Source organism: Oreochromis aureus, linkage group 19 (genome assembly GCF_013358895.1).
Source record: "Oreochromis aureus strain Israel breed Guangdong linkage group 19, ZZ_aureus, whole genome shotgun sequence".
NCBI classification, from domain to species: domain Eukaryota; kingdom Metazoa; phylum Chordata; class Actinopteri; order Cichliformes; family Cichlidae; genus Oreochromis; species Oreochromis aureus.
The window spans coordinates 24,334,859-24,354,280 of NC_052960.1; the positions used below are offsets into that span (position 1 = coordinate 24,334,859).

The 19,422-nt window shown below is 41.1% G+C and overlaps 1 protein-coding gene across 9 annotated transcripts in view; it reads left to right on the forward strand.

The window, feature by feature from the left end:
- fgfr3 (fibroblast growth factor receptor 3) overlaps nt 1-17,032 on the forward strand; it is a 66,957-nt gene extending 49,925 nt beyond the window's left edge. For 3 of the 9 annotated variants that reach the window (XM_039603244.1, XM_039603252.1, XM_039603245.1), the window contains exons 8-18: nt 1,013-1,157; nt 1,785-1,966; nt 5,355-5,500; nt 5,690-5,811; nt 5,983-6,093; nt 6,181-6,371; nt 6,798-6,920; nt 7,348-7,418; nt 12,150-12,287; nt 13,283-13,388; nt 13,695-17,032. In XM_039603244.1, coding sequence (XP_039459178.1) covers nt 1,013-1,157; nt 1,785-1,966; nt 5,355-5,500; nt 5,690-5,811; nt 5,983-6,093; nt 6,181-6,371; nt 6,798-6,920; nt 7,348-7,418; nt 12,150-12,287; nt 13,283-13,388; nt 13,695-13,859 — 1,500 coding nt within the window. In that variant the 3' untranslated portion in view covers nt 13,860-17,032. Of the gene's footprint in view, nt 1-1,012; nt 1,158-1,784; nt 1,967-5,351; nt 5,501-5,689; nt 5,812-5,982; nt 6,094-6,180; nt 6,372-6,797; nt 6,921-7,347; nt 7,419-12,149; nt 12,288-13,282; nt 13,389-13,694 lie in introns of all 9 variants that reach the window. The other 6 variants (XM_039603247.1, XM_031750944.2, XM_039603251.1 and 3 more) reach the window with 5 other exon arrangements.
- Nucleotides 17,033-19,422: the final 2,390 nt, after the last annotated feature.

A 19,422-nucleotide genomic window follows, 5' to 3' on the forward strand; every position in this document is an offset into this window, starting at 1 on the left:
ATGACTTGTAAGAGGTGGGAACTCAGAGATTTTCATGGCTAATCCTGTTGTATTTCTGGGAGTTCCTATCTCAAGGCACAAACTATAGGAAGACTATTTAACTCAAGTGCGCAAACTCATTTATTAACGTTAAATGTCAGCACAATTTAAAAAGCTGGGGAAAAAGCTTTTTTTTGTGCTTTCTGGCATTTTGGTTAATCATCCATAAAACTAACCAGGCCTCTGAGCTCTATTTGGGGATTGCGCTCATGCTATTTTTGCACCATTTAACAGATCTGTAAGTTTACTTGTAAAAAGTTCAGGTGAAATCCCATTTTGGTAATGACATCTTGCAGCAGTAATCTTAAAATAAAAATATCTTTTTAAAACATCGCTACAAAACCTGGTGCTCATTTGAATTTGTTTTCTTTTAAAAACATAAAGGATCTAGGATTGATCCTTGAGGCATTCCTAGAAAAATACTGATCCAAAGGCGCAAATCACTTTCCTCTCACACACACACAAAGACCTTCACAAGCAAGTCCAGAACCAAAGACAAGCTTTGACATCAGGTCAACTGTACGTGGTTCAGTTTAAACTCACGGGTGCGTTTGGAGGCAACAGAAAACTCTCTCCTTATCAAAGAAGCTTACAGAAATCTGTAAGAAATATTTTGTGTTAGGAAACTCTGTTATGACATTTCTGCCTGTTCTAAATGTGGAAATGGATGCCAGTGTCTTACGATTCCACATATGAAAGTAAATCACTGCTGCAGTCTAGAAAATTCTTGATAGGAGTTCATTACATCAAAGAGTGCCTGTGGCGTTAGGCTGAACCAACGAGCTTGTCTCACAGCGTGGTGTAGGTGCTGCTTGGGTGTTTTCAGGTGTGGGTGATGGTGCTGACAACAGTAAACAGGACTGTCCTTCCCTCCAGGGTGCATTTGGTGTTTCCTCTAAGAAGCTTTCGCCTTACGATATATCTTCTCTCTCTGTCTCTTTCTCTTCCCTCTCCTCCCTCTCATCCTCCACAGACGGCTGGCATTAACACTACAGATAAGGAGCTAGAGGTTCTCCTCTTGACCAATGTGTCTTTTGAGGATGCGGGCGAGTACACTTGTCTCGCAGGGAACTCTATCGGCTATTCTTACCACTCTGCTTGGCTGACGGTGCTTCCAGGTATACTCTTCACTCTGTGGGTCCATTTTCTCCCACCTGTGTTACCTGAAATGTTAGAAACGCCACAAAACTTGTTTTGCTCTGCAGCACAATATTTAACATCAATTTTCAAACCTAATTATCATAGATTGCTACTTGTAAGCACATATTTTAAGTGCGTCGACGCTCTGTCACCATCCCTTTAATTTAACCAACCGAACATGCAATCCAACCTTCACTGAAAGACGCTTTTTAATCAGAGCAGATCGTCTGCTCAGATGTCTCTGGGCTATGAGGCAATTTAACGACACTTCAGCTTTTGCTTTTCAAGACAATAATTGCCTCCCTGAGGAAAAGCGTATCACAGGTGCAATTACCTGCAGCAGGATAAAACTACACGATGATCACACCGTGGGTTGCTGCCTCAACCCACGGTGTGAATGCGAGCTTTCAGTGAGGAACGACAAGTTTCTGATCTGTTTCTCTTTTGATTTATGGATATTTCTTTACAGAAAATGCTCACTAAAAAATCCATTTGGTTGAAGTGTGCTACTGAACAAAGCAAGCTATTTTTGAGTGGGAATTAAAACAAAATGCTGTGTGAATTTGGTGAATTTCGACTGACTTTCCACATTTTCCCTCCTAAAGCAGTGAGTCCACAGAAGGAAGACTACTACGCCGACATCCTTATCTACGTGACAGGCTGCGTGCTCTTCATCCTCGCCGTGGTCATCGCGATCCTCTGTCGTATGAGGATGACCACGCAGAAGACTCTGCCCACGCCTCCCGTGCAAAAACTGTCAAAGTTCCCCCTCAAGAGACAGGTAACAGAAAGTAGATACAAGATTTGCACAAGACTTTCCCAAAACCCTTCTTCTCTCTGCTTGTCTGTTTAATGCAGCTTTTAGTATATAAGCCAGGTCAAACTAAGAAAGGAAGAGTTTGGGGTAACTGTCATTTATATAATAGTGCAAAGTATAAATTGGATAAAGAAGGTTTCTACACGTCTGTCTATCCTGTTGTTTAATTGGCGCTGTGTTGACGATGGACGGCAGCACACTGGTGACATGTGTTCACATTTATCTTGGAGCAGATTTGGTTCAGGGATATTTATGCCCTCCTGTGACTGTCAGTGTTGGTTTTAGATTTCACTCTGAGTGTATCACACACTCTCTCTCATCAACTGTTTGCGAAGAAACACAGAGTGGAGCAGCTGCATTGCTGCAGCTTTTAGTCCGAAGAACTCTTCGTGACTTCAGGACAAACTTCAAGACTAGGCTTAGATACAGTATCTACAAAGATCAGGTTAATCATCCTCAGTTTATTATCGAACAGGCTGTTACTGAAATTAAAGCAAGTCTCGAGGGCTGAAGGAATAATTTATTTTGTAAAAAAAAATTGTTAAACACTCTTCCAAAAAGAGTTGAGACAAAGGATTGATCATCTCTTCATGTAAACACAAAGCTAGAGCTAGTAGCGGGTTAGCTTAGCATAAAGATTAAAACCCTGGGGACACTAGCTTGACTCGTAAGTAAACACTCAGAGAGAGACAGATACAGGATTTTTTAAGACTGATGTTGATATTTTAACCCTTCAAGCTCTTTTCTGACCTTAGTGGTTTCTGTCATATTTCAGGACTGCTTATAGAACAAAATTATTGGGTGCGCATCAGACGTTAGCATAGCTGGTCTCTGCTTATGCAGCTACCCTTGGAAAAAAAAACCCAGAAACTGCTTCTAATGTTCATCAAACCACATCCTTATTGATTTATACTGAGATGCTAAAACTCGTCAATATCTGTACGGGGGACACCATCGAGTGTCATCTTTGGGGGGGTAAGAGTTAAGACGCACGAAAAAAACATTTCCTTAACATTTGTTATGTGCAGTTATTTATTCGTGGATCATTTGCTAAGATCAGCTGCAGATCGGATGGCTAGTCTATGTCACCAATTTACGTGTGTTTGTGTGATGTTTCAAACACTTGTGTTGTCAACAGTTGCAGAGTGCCCTCTTGTGGACTAACTAAACAATGTCAGCACTGATATAATGGCTAAAGTGTGTTTTCTTTGTCTCTTCTTTACTTTTTTAATTATCATTTATATGCCGTTATTAACGCTGATACTTATATGTTGCCAAATAGCTAATATAAACCAAATTTTACTGTGCTTTACTGTGAGCAGCTCTAATGCTAGATTTTAACAGATTATATGAAGGGGGCTTTCAGTTTTTAGGTTAAATCAAGATAATTTTTATTTTTTTGTATCATTTTTGCTACAAATGGCATTTTGTGCAAATTATTGTTCACGGTTTGTTTCCCTTAAACAACCAAAATTATATTAGGAGAAATGAAAACACACTGATGAGGCCTCAAAAATTCAGATATCAGATATGATACACTTGGCAGTACGGGGGTAAAAGGGAACTATTATGCTCTTTTACAAGTCCAAGTTATTATTTTTGGACTCTAGCTTTGCATGAATCACAGTTCAAGAAATCCTGATTTATCCTACGTACTGTAGTTTATCTTCCATCTGAAACAAGCTTTATTACCTTCAACGGTTTGTCTGAAGAGAAGGTCGAACAAGAGGTGGGACAAATAGGCTTCTGTGCTCAGAGCCAGAGCTGTGAGTCTGGGTTGAGCATATTAAGGATAGCCACTTTAAATGACATCACAGAGAGCCAAGAACAAAACAAGACAGTCAGAAACAGATTATTTAGAGCATTCACACTAATCCCTGTGAGCCTTTAGCTCATTACTTTTGGTCTCTTACAGTAATTATAATCCAGGTAGGGATGTGCGTCTTACCATTTCTCTCTGAATGCCAAGATTGTCTGAATGTCTAACATGTAGACGAGTTTGCGATTATCTCTTCGGCCCCACCCTGCTGGCTCCCACTGTGTGCAGGACATAGCCACTATGTGTGTATGTGTGTGTGTTTTGTCCAAAATCCAGCTTTCCGACTCCATAATTAAAGGGTTGTGCTTCTCAAAATGGAAACGATGCATTTTTAGAAAAGAAAATATTATTTGAAAGCCATAATGCAGTTCTTGGAAAACAAACAGACTTTTAAAACCACGATAAGGTTTCAGCTGTAAAGGTTGTTATACAGTCTGAGGTTGTTGGTTTTTTTTGGTACATAAAGAAGTATTGTTAGGTTATATCAAGTAGAAACCTCATCTATCGAAACATTTTCTAATTGTAGCCTCTAAATCATTTCTACTTGTGCGGCGCTCATATAAATGGTCTTATAAGGTAGTGCAGGCAAAGTTCTTATTGCATTTTTCTATAATCTTTGCTTCGTTTTTGTAAAGCTAATCTCCCTGTTCTCTCCTTTCTTTTTCATAACTCTGAGTAAATCTCCTGTAAAGCTCCTGGCATGTTCTATCAGATATTACTTTTCATGCCTCTGAAATTGTGGTCAGGGCCCTTTTTCTCATTTTCCTCCAGTCAAGAAGTCTGGTAAGTGGACATGTTTGTTTCAGGACCCCACCTGAAGGGTCTGAGCCAGCAGACCCTGACATAAACAGATCTATCAAAAAGCAGGCCCGAGCCATCGGTTTTCCCCCCAGCAGTCAGATAAATGGTGGGAGGATGCCGAGCCCAAGGGCTCAGCGGAATGACCGCCGATCCAGAAATGGAGCTTGTTGATGGATAGAGATGTCCACCCCACCTCGCCACTCACTCGCCCACCTCTGCATCCTGCTTCATTCATCTTTGTTACCTCTCGCTTCCTCCTGTGCGCAGCCACAGGCCTGCTGTTTGTAAAAGTCACTGACATTGGTCTGGTCCTGAGATGTGTGATATTTCCCAAAAAGGGTTTTATCTCAAGTCACTGAATGTTGTTCTTTAAACTTCAAAGCTGTTTTGAATTTGACTGGATTTTGGACTTTTTGTCAGTTTTTGGTTTTTTTCACCCCCCCAAAAAGTGTCAAGATTTTCAGTATCTCACGAGAAATGATTTCTTTTGAATATATTTTATGTTTCAGGGGCTGGTTCATTTTCAAAAACATGAAAAACATTAGGACTGTTTGAATAAATAATAAAGAGACAAACCGATCTAAAAAAGGAATTACTTATTCATTATTTAGTTAAAAAATATTTGGTCAAAGGTCACGGTTAGATTTCTCTCTTCCCTCTGTCTTCTTTATTTGAATGCCTGTCTCTAAAAACTCTTTTTCAGAGACTATAACAGTTTGTTCTTTTGTACCCAAGCAGGTGTCCTTGGATTCCAACTCCTCCATGAACTCAAACACGCCGCTGGTCAGGATCGCCCGTCTGTCGTCCAGCGACGGGCCGACGCTCGCCAACGTCTCGGAGCTGGAGCTGCCCTCCGACCCCAAATGGGAGTTTCCTCGGACACGGTGAGAAAAAAAAGCACACTGCAGCGCAAGCTCCAAAAAAAATTATTCAGTCAAGTAAATTATATTTCACATTTTACATTGTGCTTATGTGACAAAATTACATGTGAAATTTACATGTAGTCAAATTACTTAAAGTCTTTTGAGTAAACACACTGAACTCCAAGTCTAAAATCTGGCCACTTGTTTCAGGCTAACTCTGGGTAAACCTCTGGGAGAGGGCTGCTTCGGTCAGGTGGTTATGGCTGAGGCTGTTGGCATCGACAAAGAGAAGCCCAACAAGTCGCTCACTGTTGCTGTGAAAATGTTGAAAGGTAAGTAATCACTGTGGCTGCCCTCCAGGGAAGAATACATGACCTTGGCAGTGACAGTGCTACCATGCTCGCTGTTGTTCTGTTTGTTCTGTGCACTGGATTTATGTTAGTTTGATTGCTTCAGTTCGTATTTTTGTCAGTACAAATGCTCCATTGATTTTCTTACCTCAGATGACGCCACAGATAAAGATTTATCAGACCTGGTGTCAGAAATGGAGATGATGAAGATGATTGGGAAACACAAAAACATCATCAACCTACTCGGAGCCTGCACGCAAGATGGTGAGCGCAGAGTGCAGTAATAAGAGAATTAATGCAGGACTTAACCATTGCCATGAAAGTCATATTTGTTCTCTGTTTCCCATGCAGGTCCTCTGTATGTCCTGGTGGAATACGCCTCCAAAGGCAACCTGAGGGAGTACCTGCGTGCACGGCGGCCACCGGGCATGGACTACTCCTTCGACACGTGCAAAATCCCCGATGAGCAGCTCACGTTCAAAGACCTGGTGTCCTGTGCCTACCAGGTTGCCCGAGGCATGGAGTATCTTGCTTCACAGAAGGTTAGCCACGTTGCTTCACTTTAACTCAGTTATCATATAAAAGGATGCTTTGGCCCTTAACTTCTAAACATTGTGAGAAAACAGGAAAGATTTTTAGATGGCAGACAATTCAATTGAGTTTTATTTATATAGCACCAAATCACAACAATCAGAGCAAGCGCTTGGCAACAGTGAGAAGGAAAAACTCCCTTTTAACAGGAAGAAATCAAGTCCATTACAGCAATGTGTTAATTGCGATATTGAAAGATAATTAGATTAGTGAATTAAAATTGTAAGTTTAAACTAAATTTGAGGCTTTTAAAGTTCAGTTTGTGTTTCATAGTGCAGAGTAAAACTTGTCAACTTACATCGGTGTTTCAGTACATTTGCGTGTATGCGTGAGTGCAATGCACCGTGTGTTTGATGCGTTTGTTCTTCTTCCTTCAGTGCATCCACAGAGACCTGGCAGCCAGAAACGTCCTTGTGACGGAGGACAACGTTATGAAGATCGCCGACTTCGGCCTCGCCAGAGACGTGCACAATATAGACTACTACAAAAAGACCACAAATGTGAGGCTCATTCCTTCAGTGCTCTCCTTTGGGAAAATATTATTTGTTTGAAGCGATACGAGGGGATGGTATTGAATACAGCAGCAGCGTATTACATATGGCTGAAAGTCTTTTCTTTCAGTGTCACGGTCGGGTCGCAGTACAAAAGTAGAATTGAGCTGATTGAGCAAAATTAAAAGTGTATATATGGATAATGAAAATCATGACCAACTGATTCCATAATGCTAATATGAATGTGTTTTCAAGCAAAGGCATTGCTGAGAATGAAGCACCCGAAATGGTCATCAGATTTCTGAAGCTAGCTGAAGTTCAAGCTGTGGTGGCAGTGCCACTAGGCTGAAGTTTGTGTGTTTGTGTGAGTGTTTGGTTGTCAGCTCCGTACAGAGTGCTTCTGCTGACCCAAGCGTTTCTGTCTCATTTGTTTCAGGGTCGTCTCCCCGTGAAATGGATGGCTCCAGAGGCTCTCTTCGACCGGGTCTACACGCACCAGAGCGATGTGTGAGTTTGCACAAACTAACCGTCACATACCAACTGCCCAGTCGCGTGTAAGCCAGTGCACCGGCGGAATCCGGGTGTTGAAATATCGTGACTGAGCGTGTTAGCGTCAACCGTGTGCGAACATGGAATCATAACATTCCCTTTCCAAATATCTGCGGTTGACCATCGGCCGCATTCCGCTGATAACCCCCGAGCTTCTCGCATATTAGCCGCTGCGCATTCCTCGCTGCATTTGTTCTTTTAATCTCTCTTCAACGACATCAGAGAGAGATAGGAACACAACGGAGTCCCGATATCTTAGTGCTGTTTTATCAGTGAAAATCCAACCTGCCCCAGAGCAGGAGGAGATAAAGAGGGTCAGTGGATTTATCACAAGGTGTTCCCTCGGGGCACTTTCCCCACAGCAGTTCAAAAGGAATCTGGGCAGCAGAGACAGTCGCACCTTCTTTTTTTTTCACAACCTCTGATTGCTTCCGTGTTGGCCACGATCAAGAGAAGAAAGGTGAGGAGGCGAGGCGGCCTGCCTTGCAGTAGCTGTAACATACCACCCCGCCCACCCCAAAACGTCTTCTCAACCCCCAAGCCCTGCCGGCTACAGCCAGACGCCGTGTCCCCAGCACAGCCATCCAAGCCAAACACAGGCCCCTGTCAACACTGGCTCGCCGTGTGATTACACTAGACTGGGAACAGGCCGAGGGGAGAATCAGGCTTCTCTGTTATTTCAGCAGGTCTGGATTACACAGTCAATCCTCCCGCCAAACCTCCTCCTCCTCCTTTTATACAGTAGTCACTCTGAAGCCAGTTTACTCTCACACACCCTGGGGGACCTTGACTTTTGACTCGCAATGATTTCTTATTTTCCCCCTTTTTTTTTTAGGAAATATTATGGCGAATCAATTAAAAAACAATGAAAAAACAGTATTGCATATTGTTTCTGCTGTCAGATTCATGCTTGTTGAAACCCTCCTGGCTCACTTACAGCTGTAAAGGCAGAAAACACAGTGGCAACATTTGGGAGCCATTTTTACAGGATTTTTGTCCTTTCGCACATTTTTCATTTTTCAAGAAAACATGTAAGTCGTCATTAACATCACCAGTTCTCTTTTCGACTTCAAACACCAGAGTTATTTAGTGCAGATAGAGGCTCAGCCAGCACTGCGGCCGCTGCCAGTGTCACAGAGGTGAGGATTTTATTTTGGACAGCTTCGGAGGTGTCAGCCTATAAAAGCTGCAGTGGAGAAATCTCACTGCAGCTTCACAGTGACGCACTAACCCATTAAAAGCAGGGAAGGTAGGGAAGGTGTGGGCCAAGAGCAGCTGGGTTGTAAAAGCAGGTATGATTAAGACTAAAGCTTTTGGCACTGACACGTTTGCAGAAATGATTTTAAAGGGAAAGAAACTTACCTGTAACTAAATAAACTAATTAATGTCCAGTAGAACAGTAAATTTAATGCTGGTAGGGTTAGAGCAAAGATATAGTCACATATAGAGTAGATGCCATTCTTTTCATTTAGGCCAGGGGTGTCCAAACCCAGGCCTCGAGGGCCGATCCATCACAGCTTTAAATGGCTAAATTACCTCCTGAACATGTCTTGAAGTTCTCCAGAGGTCTGCTAATGAATTAATCATTTGATTCAGGTGTGTAGACCCAGGCTGAGATCTAAAACCTGCAGAACACCGGCCCTCGAGGCCTGAAGTTGGCCAAGCCTGATTTAAGCAATGTCAATATCTTTATATGAGGATGCAATTATAAGTCCCTCTATGAAAAATTTTAGCACAGCTTTTCCAAAAACCAAGGCTTGCTTTGGATTAAAATTATTAGCCCCCATGATGCTGATACTCAATTGTATGTGTCCTCCTGAGCAGTCCCAGCTTATTCTTCTTTTGTGAATCTCTCGAGCTCCTCCAAATGTGATGCACTTCCTGCACAGACCTTGGTCGTCAGGTCAGGTCAGTCAGTGACACTCACTGTAGACGTCACCAGGACTGGGACACTCCTCAGTGACATGTGTTGCTGTGTTTTCTTTCAAAATGTTCACATATCCTTCCTTTATGATTCCTTCTACCGTGAACATAATACTCCCACCACCGTGTTTCACTGTGAGGACGGTGTTCTTGTGGTTGGTCGCCTCTCCCTTCTTCCTCCAAACACAAGCAGTGACTCTATGATCAAATAGCTTTATTTTTGTCTCATCTGACCAAAGCATGTTTTTCCAGTATGCAGTATCTTTCTCCAGGTCATCCTTAGCATAGTTGAGTCTGGCTTGAAGTGGAGTTTTTCTTGGTCTGTAACCTCGCAGTCCTTTGTCTTTTTTGAGACTACAATTCCCAGCATTCACTCATGTCTTGGCAGATGTTCTGGGGTTATTTGCCACTTCTCTGACTAGTTTTCTCTTCAGCGTCTTTGAAATCTTCTGCTCCCTACCTCTGCCAGGCTCGTTCTGTGTGGCTCTCTTTGAGTTTCTTGGTGATACTTCTCACTCCAGTTCTTGACACTTGGAAACCCTCTGATAACTTTGTATCTCCACTTCCTCTAAACTGATTTCTGTTTTTTTTGGCATGATGCTTTCACAGTGACAGCTAAAAACCCTTGCTGAAGTTTCTATACTGTATATAAATAGAAAGAAAAACCTCAGCTTTAACTTGATTTTACAAGCGTTGAGCATTACAGAGTTAAAGCACATCCTGTAGTGGTTTGTGCTATGGCTCAATAAAAAGGTCAGTTCTTCATTGACCCTGGTAATTTGTATTTTCTGAAATAATAATGTTATTGTGTGCAAACAGAAATCATTTATACTAAAGTAGCATGTTTAGAAATACTGTATTGAAATTCTAATGCTCTGTTAAAAAGACACATGGGAAAAATCCTTTCAATTTCATAGGGAGGCTAATAATTTTGCACTTCTCTGCTCACAGTATTACTCAAAACTTCTTTAACAAAGTCAGTCATTATATGGCAACGCTGATATATTCTGACAGCCTTCATTTTCTTAATTTTACTAATGCTGCTGTTTATATGAGTGGCTGACGTTTATTAATGTCTGCTGTAAGAATGCAGGATCGGTGGTGTGTTGATTGGTATCATGTGCAAATATTCTTTATTAAATGTGTCTAAAGGACTGAAATCACAGATGGATACCATTCGTCAGAGTCTATTATTAGCCCCAGAAACAGATGATGTTGTTTTTCCGTATAAGTCACGAAGCGAGCCGGTGCTGAATATGAAAACAGCAAGAAGCAATGCTTGGGCAACAAATAAAGCCAATAAAGTTGTGGCTGACTTTTCATTAACTCTCGTCTCCAACCACCTAGCACATGTAGTACTGCCAGATTGTCAGTAACAGGTTTGGTATGATTGGTGAAGAGAAAATCCAAGCAAATAACGAGTTCCCCACTAACGAAATTAGTAGTGGCAGTATGGCCTTTTTGCTACTAAGGCAGCGTTGTTCCTCTTCGCCTGTTCGCACATGTACTTTCAGTGGCTTTTCATCGCCCAACAGGGCTGATTGATGAACATATTTGAAGTCGATAGATATTGCCACAGCTATCATTGAACCAGCACACCAAATGCAGGATTATATTCATTCCTCCTCAAAGTGATTATCTTTCTAAATCTCACAAAATCAGCCATCGGTGATGCTTCCATTGACATTCTGAGACTGTCAGCTCCCGTTGCTGCAGGTGCCCAAATGAAGTGTTTACATCTTCATTGCCTTCTTCTCCTGTTAGCCACCTAATAGCCTGTGAATATTCATCCTGAGCAACCATCAATGAATATAAGCAGCCTCTCTTTTCTGCTCTTCCTTCTGATTCCGACTATCCTGCTCTGACCCTGAACACCTGATGTGTTGACATGTTTCCCTCTCTTTGAAGATTGATGTCTCTTTTTCACCACAGTCGTCTCTCAGGCTTTCATCCGACTCTCTCCCTCTGTGTCTCAGGCGTGCGCCGTATTCGGATTTAGGACCAGCCGGCTAAGCCAGTGTAGCGGCCGTTTTTTTCATTTTTTCACCCTCTGGACCAGAGCGCGGATAATTAGATTAGAGCTACCGAGAGCTGCAATAGAAGGAGGGGACTCTTTCTGATTCACTGGACGAATAGCCAAACAATAGTATGCTGAGTTAATAGACTGCCCGTTATATGATTACTGTCCCTCATTTTTTAGCCATTAAGAAATAATACAGGGGTTCATTGGAGCTGCTGCCACCGAGAGAGAAAGAAAGAGAGATGATGGCTTGGTTTAGATAGCAGCTGCGCTTTAACGCTAGATGCTGTATAATAAGTTTCCCCATTTATCTCTGCTTCTCCCTTCAGGTCAGGCCTGTGTTGGTGTTGTGGAGACGTCATTATCTGCGTCCATAGTTAATAGCTGCCTATTTACCACAAGATTTTTGTGCACGCTTTGTTTTTTGTGTTGTTTTTTCCTGAGCCATCACAACAACAAACTGATGATTACATCTCCTTCTTTCGTTTACTCGTCTTATTTCTTGCTTGAGGCAAGAGAAGTAGATTTTTTGTTTGTTTACAAATATTGACCAGCTGTCCGAAACAATAAGAATTTCAAATGGATTTTTTCAAATTGAGTGCAGTTAACATTACTGAGGATCAATTTTCCCCTCAAACAGATCGATTGGTGGACAGAGCGCATCTGTGTGAACTATGACTGCCTTAGACCGTGGCGTCGCTACGATCTCTGATCTATATTCCTCGTGTGTTTGCGCTGCTGTTTAGGTGGTCTTATGGGGTACTGCTGTGGGAGATCTTCACCTTGGGAGGCTCGCCGTACCCAGGGATCCCAGTGGAAGAACTCTTTAAACTGCTGAAGGAAGGACATCGAATGGACAAGCCTGCCAACTGCACCCATGAACTGTAGGTGTCTGTATAAGTATAGGTGTGTTACCTTTGTTTACAGGAGGCTGTCCAGATGAGCCAAACAACAGCAGATTACACCAGGCCCTGTTGTGTTCCTCAGTAATATTCTGTTTATCTGTCATATATATACTGTTTCAATGGTGGGTGCTCATATTAAATATCCAAGTTTCCAAGAAATACTATACAAACTACACAAGATGTACACACTTATTTAGTCCCACCCATTCTCCATTATCCAGCTTCCTCACTGATATAAACCTCAATAACATATTTCTAATTTCACAGGATTGTTATAGTACATAAAATACAAATTATTATCGTGTTATCTGTGTTTTTTGATGCAAACCAAAACCAAGTACTTCCAGTTTTGGAATATTAATTCTAAAATCTGAATAAATGTGAAGTAGCAACTTTATAAACAGAGACATTTGCTGACATTCCCAGAAAGCCATAACTTTATACCTCTTTTTTGAAGTGTTTTTTGTTTAGAGGGCTTCAATGTCTTAATGAGTTGTTCTCTCATTAACATACTGTATTCATAATATGTTTGTATAAGGCAGGGGTGTCCAACTCCAGGCCTCAAGGTCCTGCAGGTTTTAGATGTCCCCTTGATCCATCACAGCTGATTTAAATGGCTAAATGACCTCCTCGACATGGTTAGTAATGAACAAATCATTTGATTCAGGTGTGTTGACCCAGGGTGAGATCTAAAACCTGCAGGACACCGGCCCTCGAGGCCTGGAGTTGGACACCCCTGGTATAAGGGAACCAAACAGCTTGTTGGCCCTGTACAACATAGATATGAGATCATTTTCAACTGTGAATCACTCAAAGCTAAGAATAAAAATAAGGGGCTGGAAATGAGCCTAATAGACCTCTTTTTTAATCACTTTTTGTGCGTTATGTCAGGTCAGTAAAAACAGTCCATCTAAGATCAGAGAATGTAGTGAACGAGATGCAGTGTGACTAAAGCCTCGCTGTTGGGATTCCAGGTACATGATCATGAGGGAGTGTTGGCACGCTGTGCCGTCGCAGAGGCCGACCTTCAGACAGCTGGTAGAAGATCACGACCGGATTTTATCAATGACCTCCACAGACGTAAGTCTCCCTGCAAAGCTGCAGAACACACACAACACCAGAAATAAAAGGACACGCAGCTTATTGCTTCACCCAACCATAAAAACACCGCTAAAGAGTCGCAATGAGAGATTCTTTAGATGTTTGGGTGTATTTTTACCGTTGCATGCGAGTGAACAATGTAAAGCTGCATAACATTTCCAAAGTATTTCATATTCTGAAGACCTGGAATAATACGCTAAACTTTTTTCCAATCATCTGACCACCAAAACGTGAAAAAGTTTGACTGTGACACCAGAGTCTAACCTCTGACCTCTCCTCTGACAGGAGTACCTGGACCTGTCGGTGCCCTTCGAGCAGTACTCGCCCACCTGTCAGGACTCCAACAGCACCTGCTCCTCAGGGGACGACTCCGTGTTCGCCCACGACCCGCTGCCTGACGAGCCCTGTCTTCCCAAACAGCTTCCCAGTAACGGGGTGATTAGGACATAAAACCTGTGCCGGAGGAGGTCGGACATTAACCTCTTCTCACAGTTTGTGACAGAAATATCACCTCTCACTGACTCAAGCACCTCAAGATACAGAGAGGGACAAAAAAGAAAAAAAAGAAAACTCGGCATGCAATACTTCCACAGTGCTTCAGCTCTTTTTGATTTGTCTTAAACTCTCGGACAAAGCTCTGTTTCGTGTTTTCTTTTCCTCCTCATCCCCAAGAACTCTCTTTAAACATTGAAGGATTTTTTTTTCTTGCCGTTGAACCATGTTTGTGTTCTTCTTTTCAGAAATGAAATTATATTTTTGTACTCGGGCCAGTCTTTTGTTACGGACAATCTGTGGGGTGAAACCATTCCGTGCCTACTGGGATTAAACCTCCTGAGACTGAATAAGAAAGGATTTAGGAGGAGGAAATGAAAGGCATTGATGAGTGACTTGTTGGTGATCCAGTGGGTGGGGTCCTCCGTTTTCGGTTTGTTTTTTGACTACACGGAGCCCTTTTATCGCAATAAAGCGATCTGAAAGAAAATCGATGAACGAGATACCAGCAAAGCCAGCATGAGCTCGATGACGGGATTTGTTCTTCCGCAGAATTACTAGAAGACGTTCAGCAACAGAGAGTATCACGTGAGCAGTTCCTCGTGAATGTGTACGCCATCATCCGCATTTTAGCTTCCTGGGAAAAAGAAAAAGTGATAATCATGGAACAAATTTTCCTCATCAAAGATGAGGCAAAGCTTCAGGGCCATTCAGTAATAAGAACAGCGAGGTTATGAGGGTTTTTTAAAAATGTATCTACAAAGTGATTTATTGTAAATATATAAATGCAAATATGTATCATAATGCTGTCCACAGCTGTGTACTTAAAAGACAAAAAATGACATTTTTTTAAGATATTGTTTTAGGATTGGAAACTTTGCAATCTAGGAGACACTGTCATGAACGTGTAAAACACTTAATCAGAAAAGGTTTATTTGAGTAATTAACGTGTATATTTGTAAAGATATTTATAGACTTAACATGTGGTTCTTAAGTTCGAAAGGTCTAGTTTAGGATTTTTAGTACTGTACGCAAAGATTTCTATTTCAATGGGTTTTTTTTCCTTTTGTTTTTGTAACTTATTTTACAACCGAACTGCGATGTTATTTTCACAACTGGCAGACTCCTCTGGTTTCTGATCCATCTTTTTATTGGTTTGTTTACAGTTTAGAATGTATGACACGAAGATGATTTTTTTGTTTTGTTTTGAGAACGAGAGAGTGTGATTTGACTGCCGGAGGGGGATTCACGAAGGCTGAAGGCTCCTGCTGAGGAGAGCCGGATGTTTCCAATGAGTTCTGAGTTCTGGTTTAGAAAAGTTAACGTTTGCCGTATCAAAGCGACGATTAACTCTTGCTGGGCAAGAAAAAGCAGGCGATGCGTACCGGGGAGACCTTCTAGTACTTAAACACATATTGAATATCAACAACGATGACTAGCTGTGAATCATAAGAAGCCTTCAGGCCCTTTGTAAGGGAAAAAAAATCCTCCTGTTTGAACTGTTTTACTGTTCGGGCCATGAAAAGATTAATGTGTTTGCTTCTATTATTTCAATTCAATTTAATTTTATTTATGTAACCACCAAATCACAACAGTCTTCTCGAGGTGCTTTATATTGTAAGGTGAAGACACTACAATAATACAGAGAAAACCCCAACAATCAGACAACCGCTTATGAGCAAGCACTTGGCAACAGTGGGAAGGAAAAACTCCCTTTTAACAGGAAGACGTCTGCTAGATCCAGGCTGAGGGAGGGGCAGCCATCTGGATCAGTTGTTCTTCCAAGTTTTGGCATTATAGTGTCATTTTCTACGTCTGACCACAAAGGCTGGTGTCAGAGTAACATCTGACCTGCAAACATGAAGGTGTTGGCCTGTATTGACAGTTTTGCTTTTCTTTATATGTAGGGTTAGGGTTAAGATTAGCAGCTACAATGAGGCTTAGAAATTGGCTTCTTCATGTGTAATTGTTAAATGTCACTTGTTTCGTAGTCTTAAATGACCAAAAAGAGGAATTCAAGTTGCATCACTGTAGCTGGTGTTGTTTGAAAAGATTTAACGTGGTTATAGGGGGATTTTTTTTTAAACATGCTTCTGAAGGCTTCAATTGCTTAACTCTTAAAGGTCACAGGGTCAGCGCTAACAAGCTGCGCTCAGTCTCAAAACTCTGAGCGCCTGTGTACACTTTCACGGATGAAAAGATCAGCTTGAAGGCAGAATTGTAAAGCTGTTATGTCCTTTTGTGCTTGAGTGTGAGGAAAAAAAACACTCTGCCCAAACGCTTGAGATTTTATCGCTGCTCTGTAGTATTAATACTGAAATGAAGGCATGCTGTGCGACTTACAGATCACACGGCAACAAAAGAAACTATATATACAGTATATATATATATATATAAATATATAAATATTGGTTTGTTGAATGAGACTGTAGTCTGTGGTGGGTCCTTCTTCAATTTCCATTTGTTGAGAAAAGTGCCAAATTAGTCTTAAAAGTCTATTTTATCAAATTCTTCAGATCTCTGAACCAAATACTGCACTGGTGAATGTAGGCGGGCAGAGGTTTACACGTGCAGGGAAGGATCATGGGATTTCCAAGATGGATGGATCCATCTTTTGATTTTGTTTTGTTTTTTCTTTCTTTTTTTTAATGCAGTCATCTGTCTAGCTGACTCCTCCCTCCCCCAAAAAAGCAAAAGCATTGAAATGTTTACAGAATCTGTTTTCAGAAAAGTCACAAAAGGGAAAGCGACGTTCAAGTGGCATTGAAGGGTTCACAAACACATTTTACTCGCTGCTAAATGGAAAAGGTGCAGACACGCCGCTCTGCAAAGGCCTCGCTTCAGTGTGTGAGCAGACTTTAAACATGTGGTCATCCCTCACCCCAGTATCTGAAGTACTTTAAAGTGTGAAAATTCATATTTTAATTGATTGCTTCACTGGTAGAGCACCGAAACAAGGCCTTTGCATAGTGAGCGGCCACACAAAGTCGTAGTTATTTCTTTTTTCAGAACAGTTTTTGGCCCAAATCTGTAAAGTGCCTGGTAATAATTTAGGACATTGGTTCATTTTGATCACATTTTGAATGTATAATTACCAAAATAAAGTTCTCACTAGAAGCGGGCAACTATTAGCCTGATTTTTTTTATTTCTTTTCTTTCCCAAGTGAACAAAACAAACAAAAAAAGGCACTTCGGTAAAAGGTTGGATGGATCTAATGAAACAGATGATGTTTTGTTGTATTTATTCTTCCATGCTGGGTAAAAGCTTTCCCTATGGTGAGAGTATTTTTATTCATAACTATTTCAGTTTTTCAGTGTTGTTATTCATTAAAGAGCCAGAAGAAGAAGAAGAAGATGATGATGGTGACGATGATGTAGAGTAGTAATTGTACTAGATACTGATGCTCCCCATCAGGATTTGCTCCTGGCATAGTTTATCTTTTATTTTTTATGTTATTTCTGTGTCCATGTCGAGCTTTTTACTCTTGACACTGATGGCCTCTCTGTGTTTCATCACTCTTAAAATAAATGTGTTGTTTTTAAGACGTGTCCTATTTTTGGCAATAACCAGGACCTCGTTTCCACGGTTTTGATTTTGAGTCATGTGATTTCAGCAACCTGTCAAATACTTCTATCAAAGATAATAAATCTTCTATAAAATGTGACGGTGTTTCAGAATTCAAATAAAATCAGAATCGGAAGTTTTAGTGGAGACGTTTCCGTATTATTGTGCAGAAGTATCTGCCCCGAAATCACGACACGTTAAAAACAACACATATATTTGAGTGAATATGGTTGCTTTGCTACTAAACTGAACAACCCACACAGCCTCAGCAGGGAGAGACTCTTACTGTACTTACAGTCACGCGTTGACCTTTAAACGCTTGCGGTCACCGCTCGGATTTATTTATTTATTCTCCCGTTTCCGATCACTCGCGATGATCAGGATTGAGACTGAGAGGAGAGGGGTGTCATCTCAAATATACGTCTTTCCTTCCCTATATTGCACAACTACACCCAAACATTCACGTCCTTTTTCACGCGGATTCAGTTTTTTTCAGTAAGTTGTCAAGCAGCTCTGCTCTATTTTCATTTTTCTCTACGCTTCATATAGTTCTAACCTCGCGATGAGTTAGTCCAGCATAATTTATAGTTTGAAATGCGCTTTTGCGTTGCTTAAATATGCACGAGTAGAGCTGTTGGGAGCTGTTTTGTTTTCATGCATTTGTTTTATTTCCGTCATTTTGCATTCTGCAGGGTTTGTTTGGTCTTTTGTGTTTTTTGCAAAAATTATCCTCAGATTTTATTTTTTTCACAATCCCGCACTATTTATTTTTCTTCCCTCTGTATTCATGTTTCTAACACAGAAAGGTGGAACTAACCATTTGGCATTATTTGATTTTTTTTTTTTTCGCGTGTGTGTAATTCGTAGCTTTTGTTGTAACGTACCTGTTTTGCTCATGGTGACTCCTCTGTAACATTCCAGCATCACACCCCTCTGAGCAAACAAAACAACTTTCCACAACTCTCTCTTTATGTCTCTCTCTCTCTCAGTTTCTCTCTCTCTCTGTGTCTCTGTGCCTGACAAACTATGCTGTCAAAAAAAAAAACGTTTTCAATAAACATGTTATAATAGCGTTTGCTGTCAGCAGTGTGTCTGTCGCTAAGAGTATGAATTTGCAAAACAAACTGTTCCCGTGGCAAAAAACGAGTCAAACATTAAAAACCCCCAGACAGATTTTATGATTCATGGTAGAAGTTTGGAAGTGTATGTCAATGAAATGGAGCTAAAATACCACAAAAGTACACATGTCAGCATGTTTGTTTGCCCGCTGTCTCAGGTTGTTTCGTCTGAACGTTGTCAGTACAGAAGCGGGGACTTTTTCCCTTCTACGCAAACTTACATAACTGAGGGATGAAATGCAAGACTTTAACATTTAAGACAAAGAAGGCTGCTGCAAAGAACCACACTCACTGCAGACTTTACTACATCCATGTCACTAGTACCCGCTTCAGCCTCATTTTGCCTTCAGAGCTGGCACAGATTCTGCAAAGTCCTGGAAACATTCCTGGCAAATTTTGCAGACTTGTTACATCCATGATATAAATCTCGTGTTCTATCCCAAAGGTGGACTGAGACCGGATCACTGCGAAGGCCATTTGCAGTCAGCGAAGTCATTGACATGCTTGAGAAACCTGTTTAAGGTAATTTGAGGTTTGTGACATGGTGCCTTATGTCAGGATAACACTGTGGTGTAAAGGACACGGTAAGCAATTCTCATTTAAACTGTGGCATTTAAACGATGCTCAGGGGCCAACTTGATAGCAACTTATCAATGATGAGGTAGCCATCATGGGGTAGCCAAGCATTTCCTGTTTTGAAAGCTGATTTTACTCTAAAAGGAAACATAATTTACAAAATGACCATCATGCTATTTTTTAATATGAGATCATGAAAACAAAAATGTTTTACAAACATGTAAAGCGAACATTTTTTGTCATTTTTGTCACTGATTTCCAC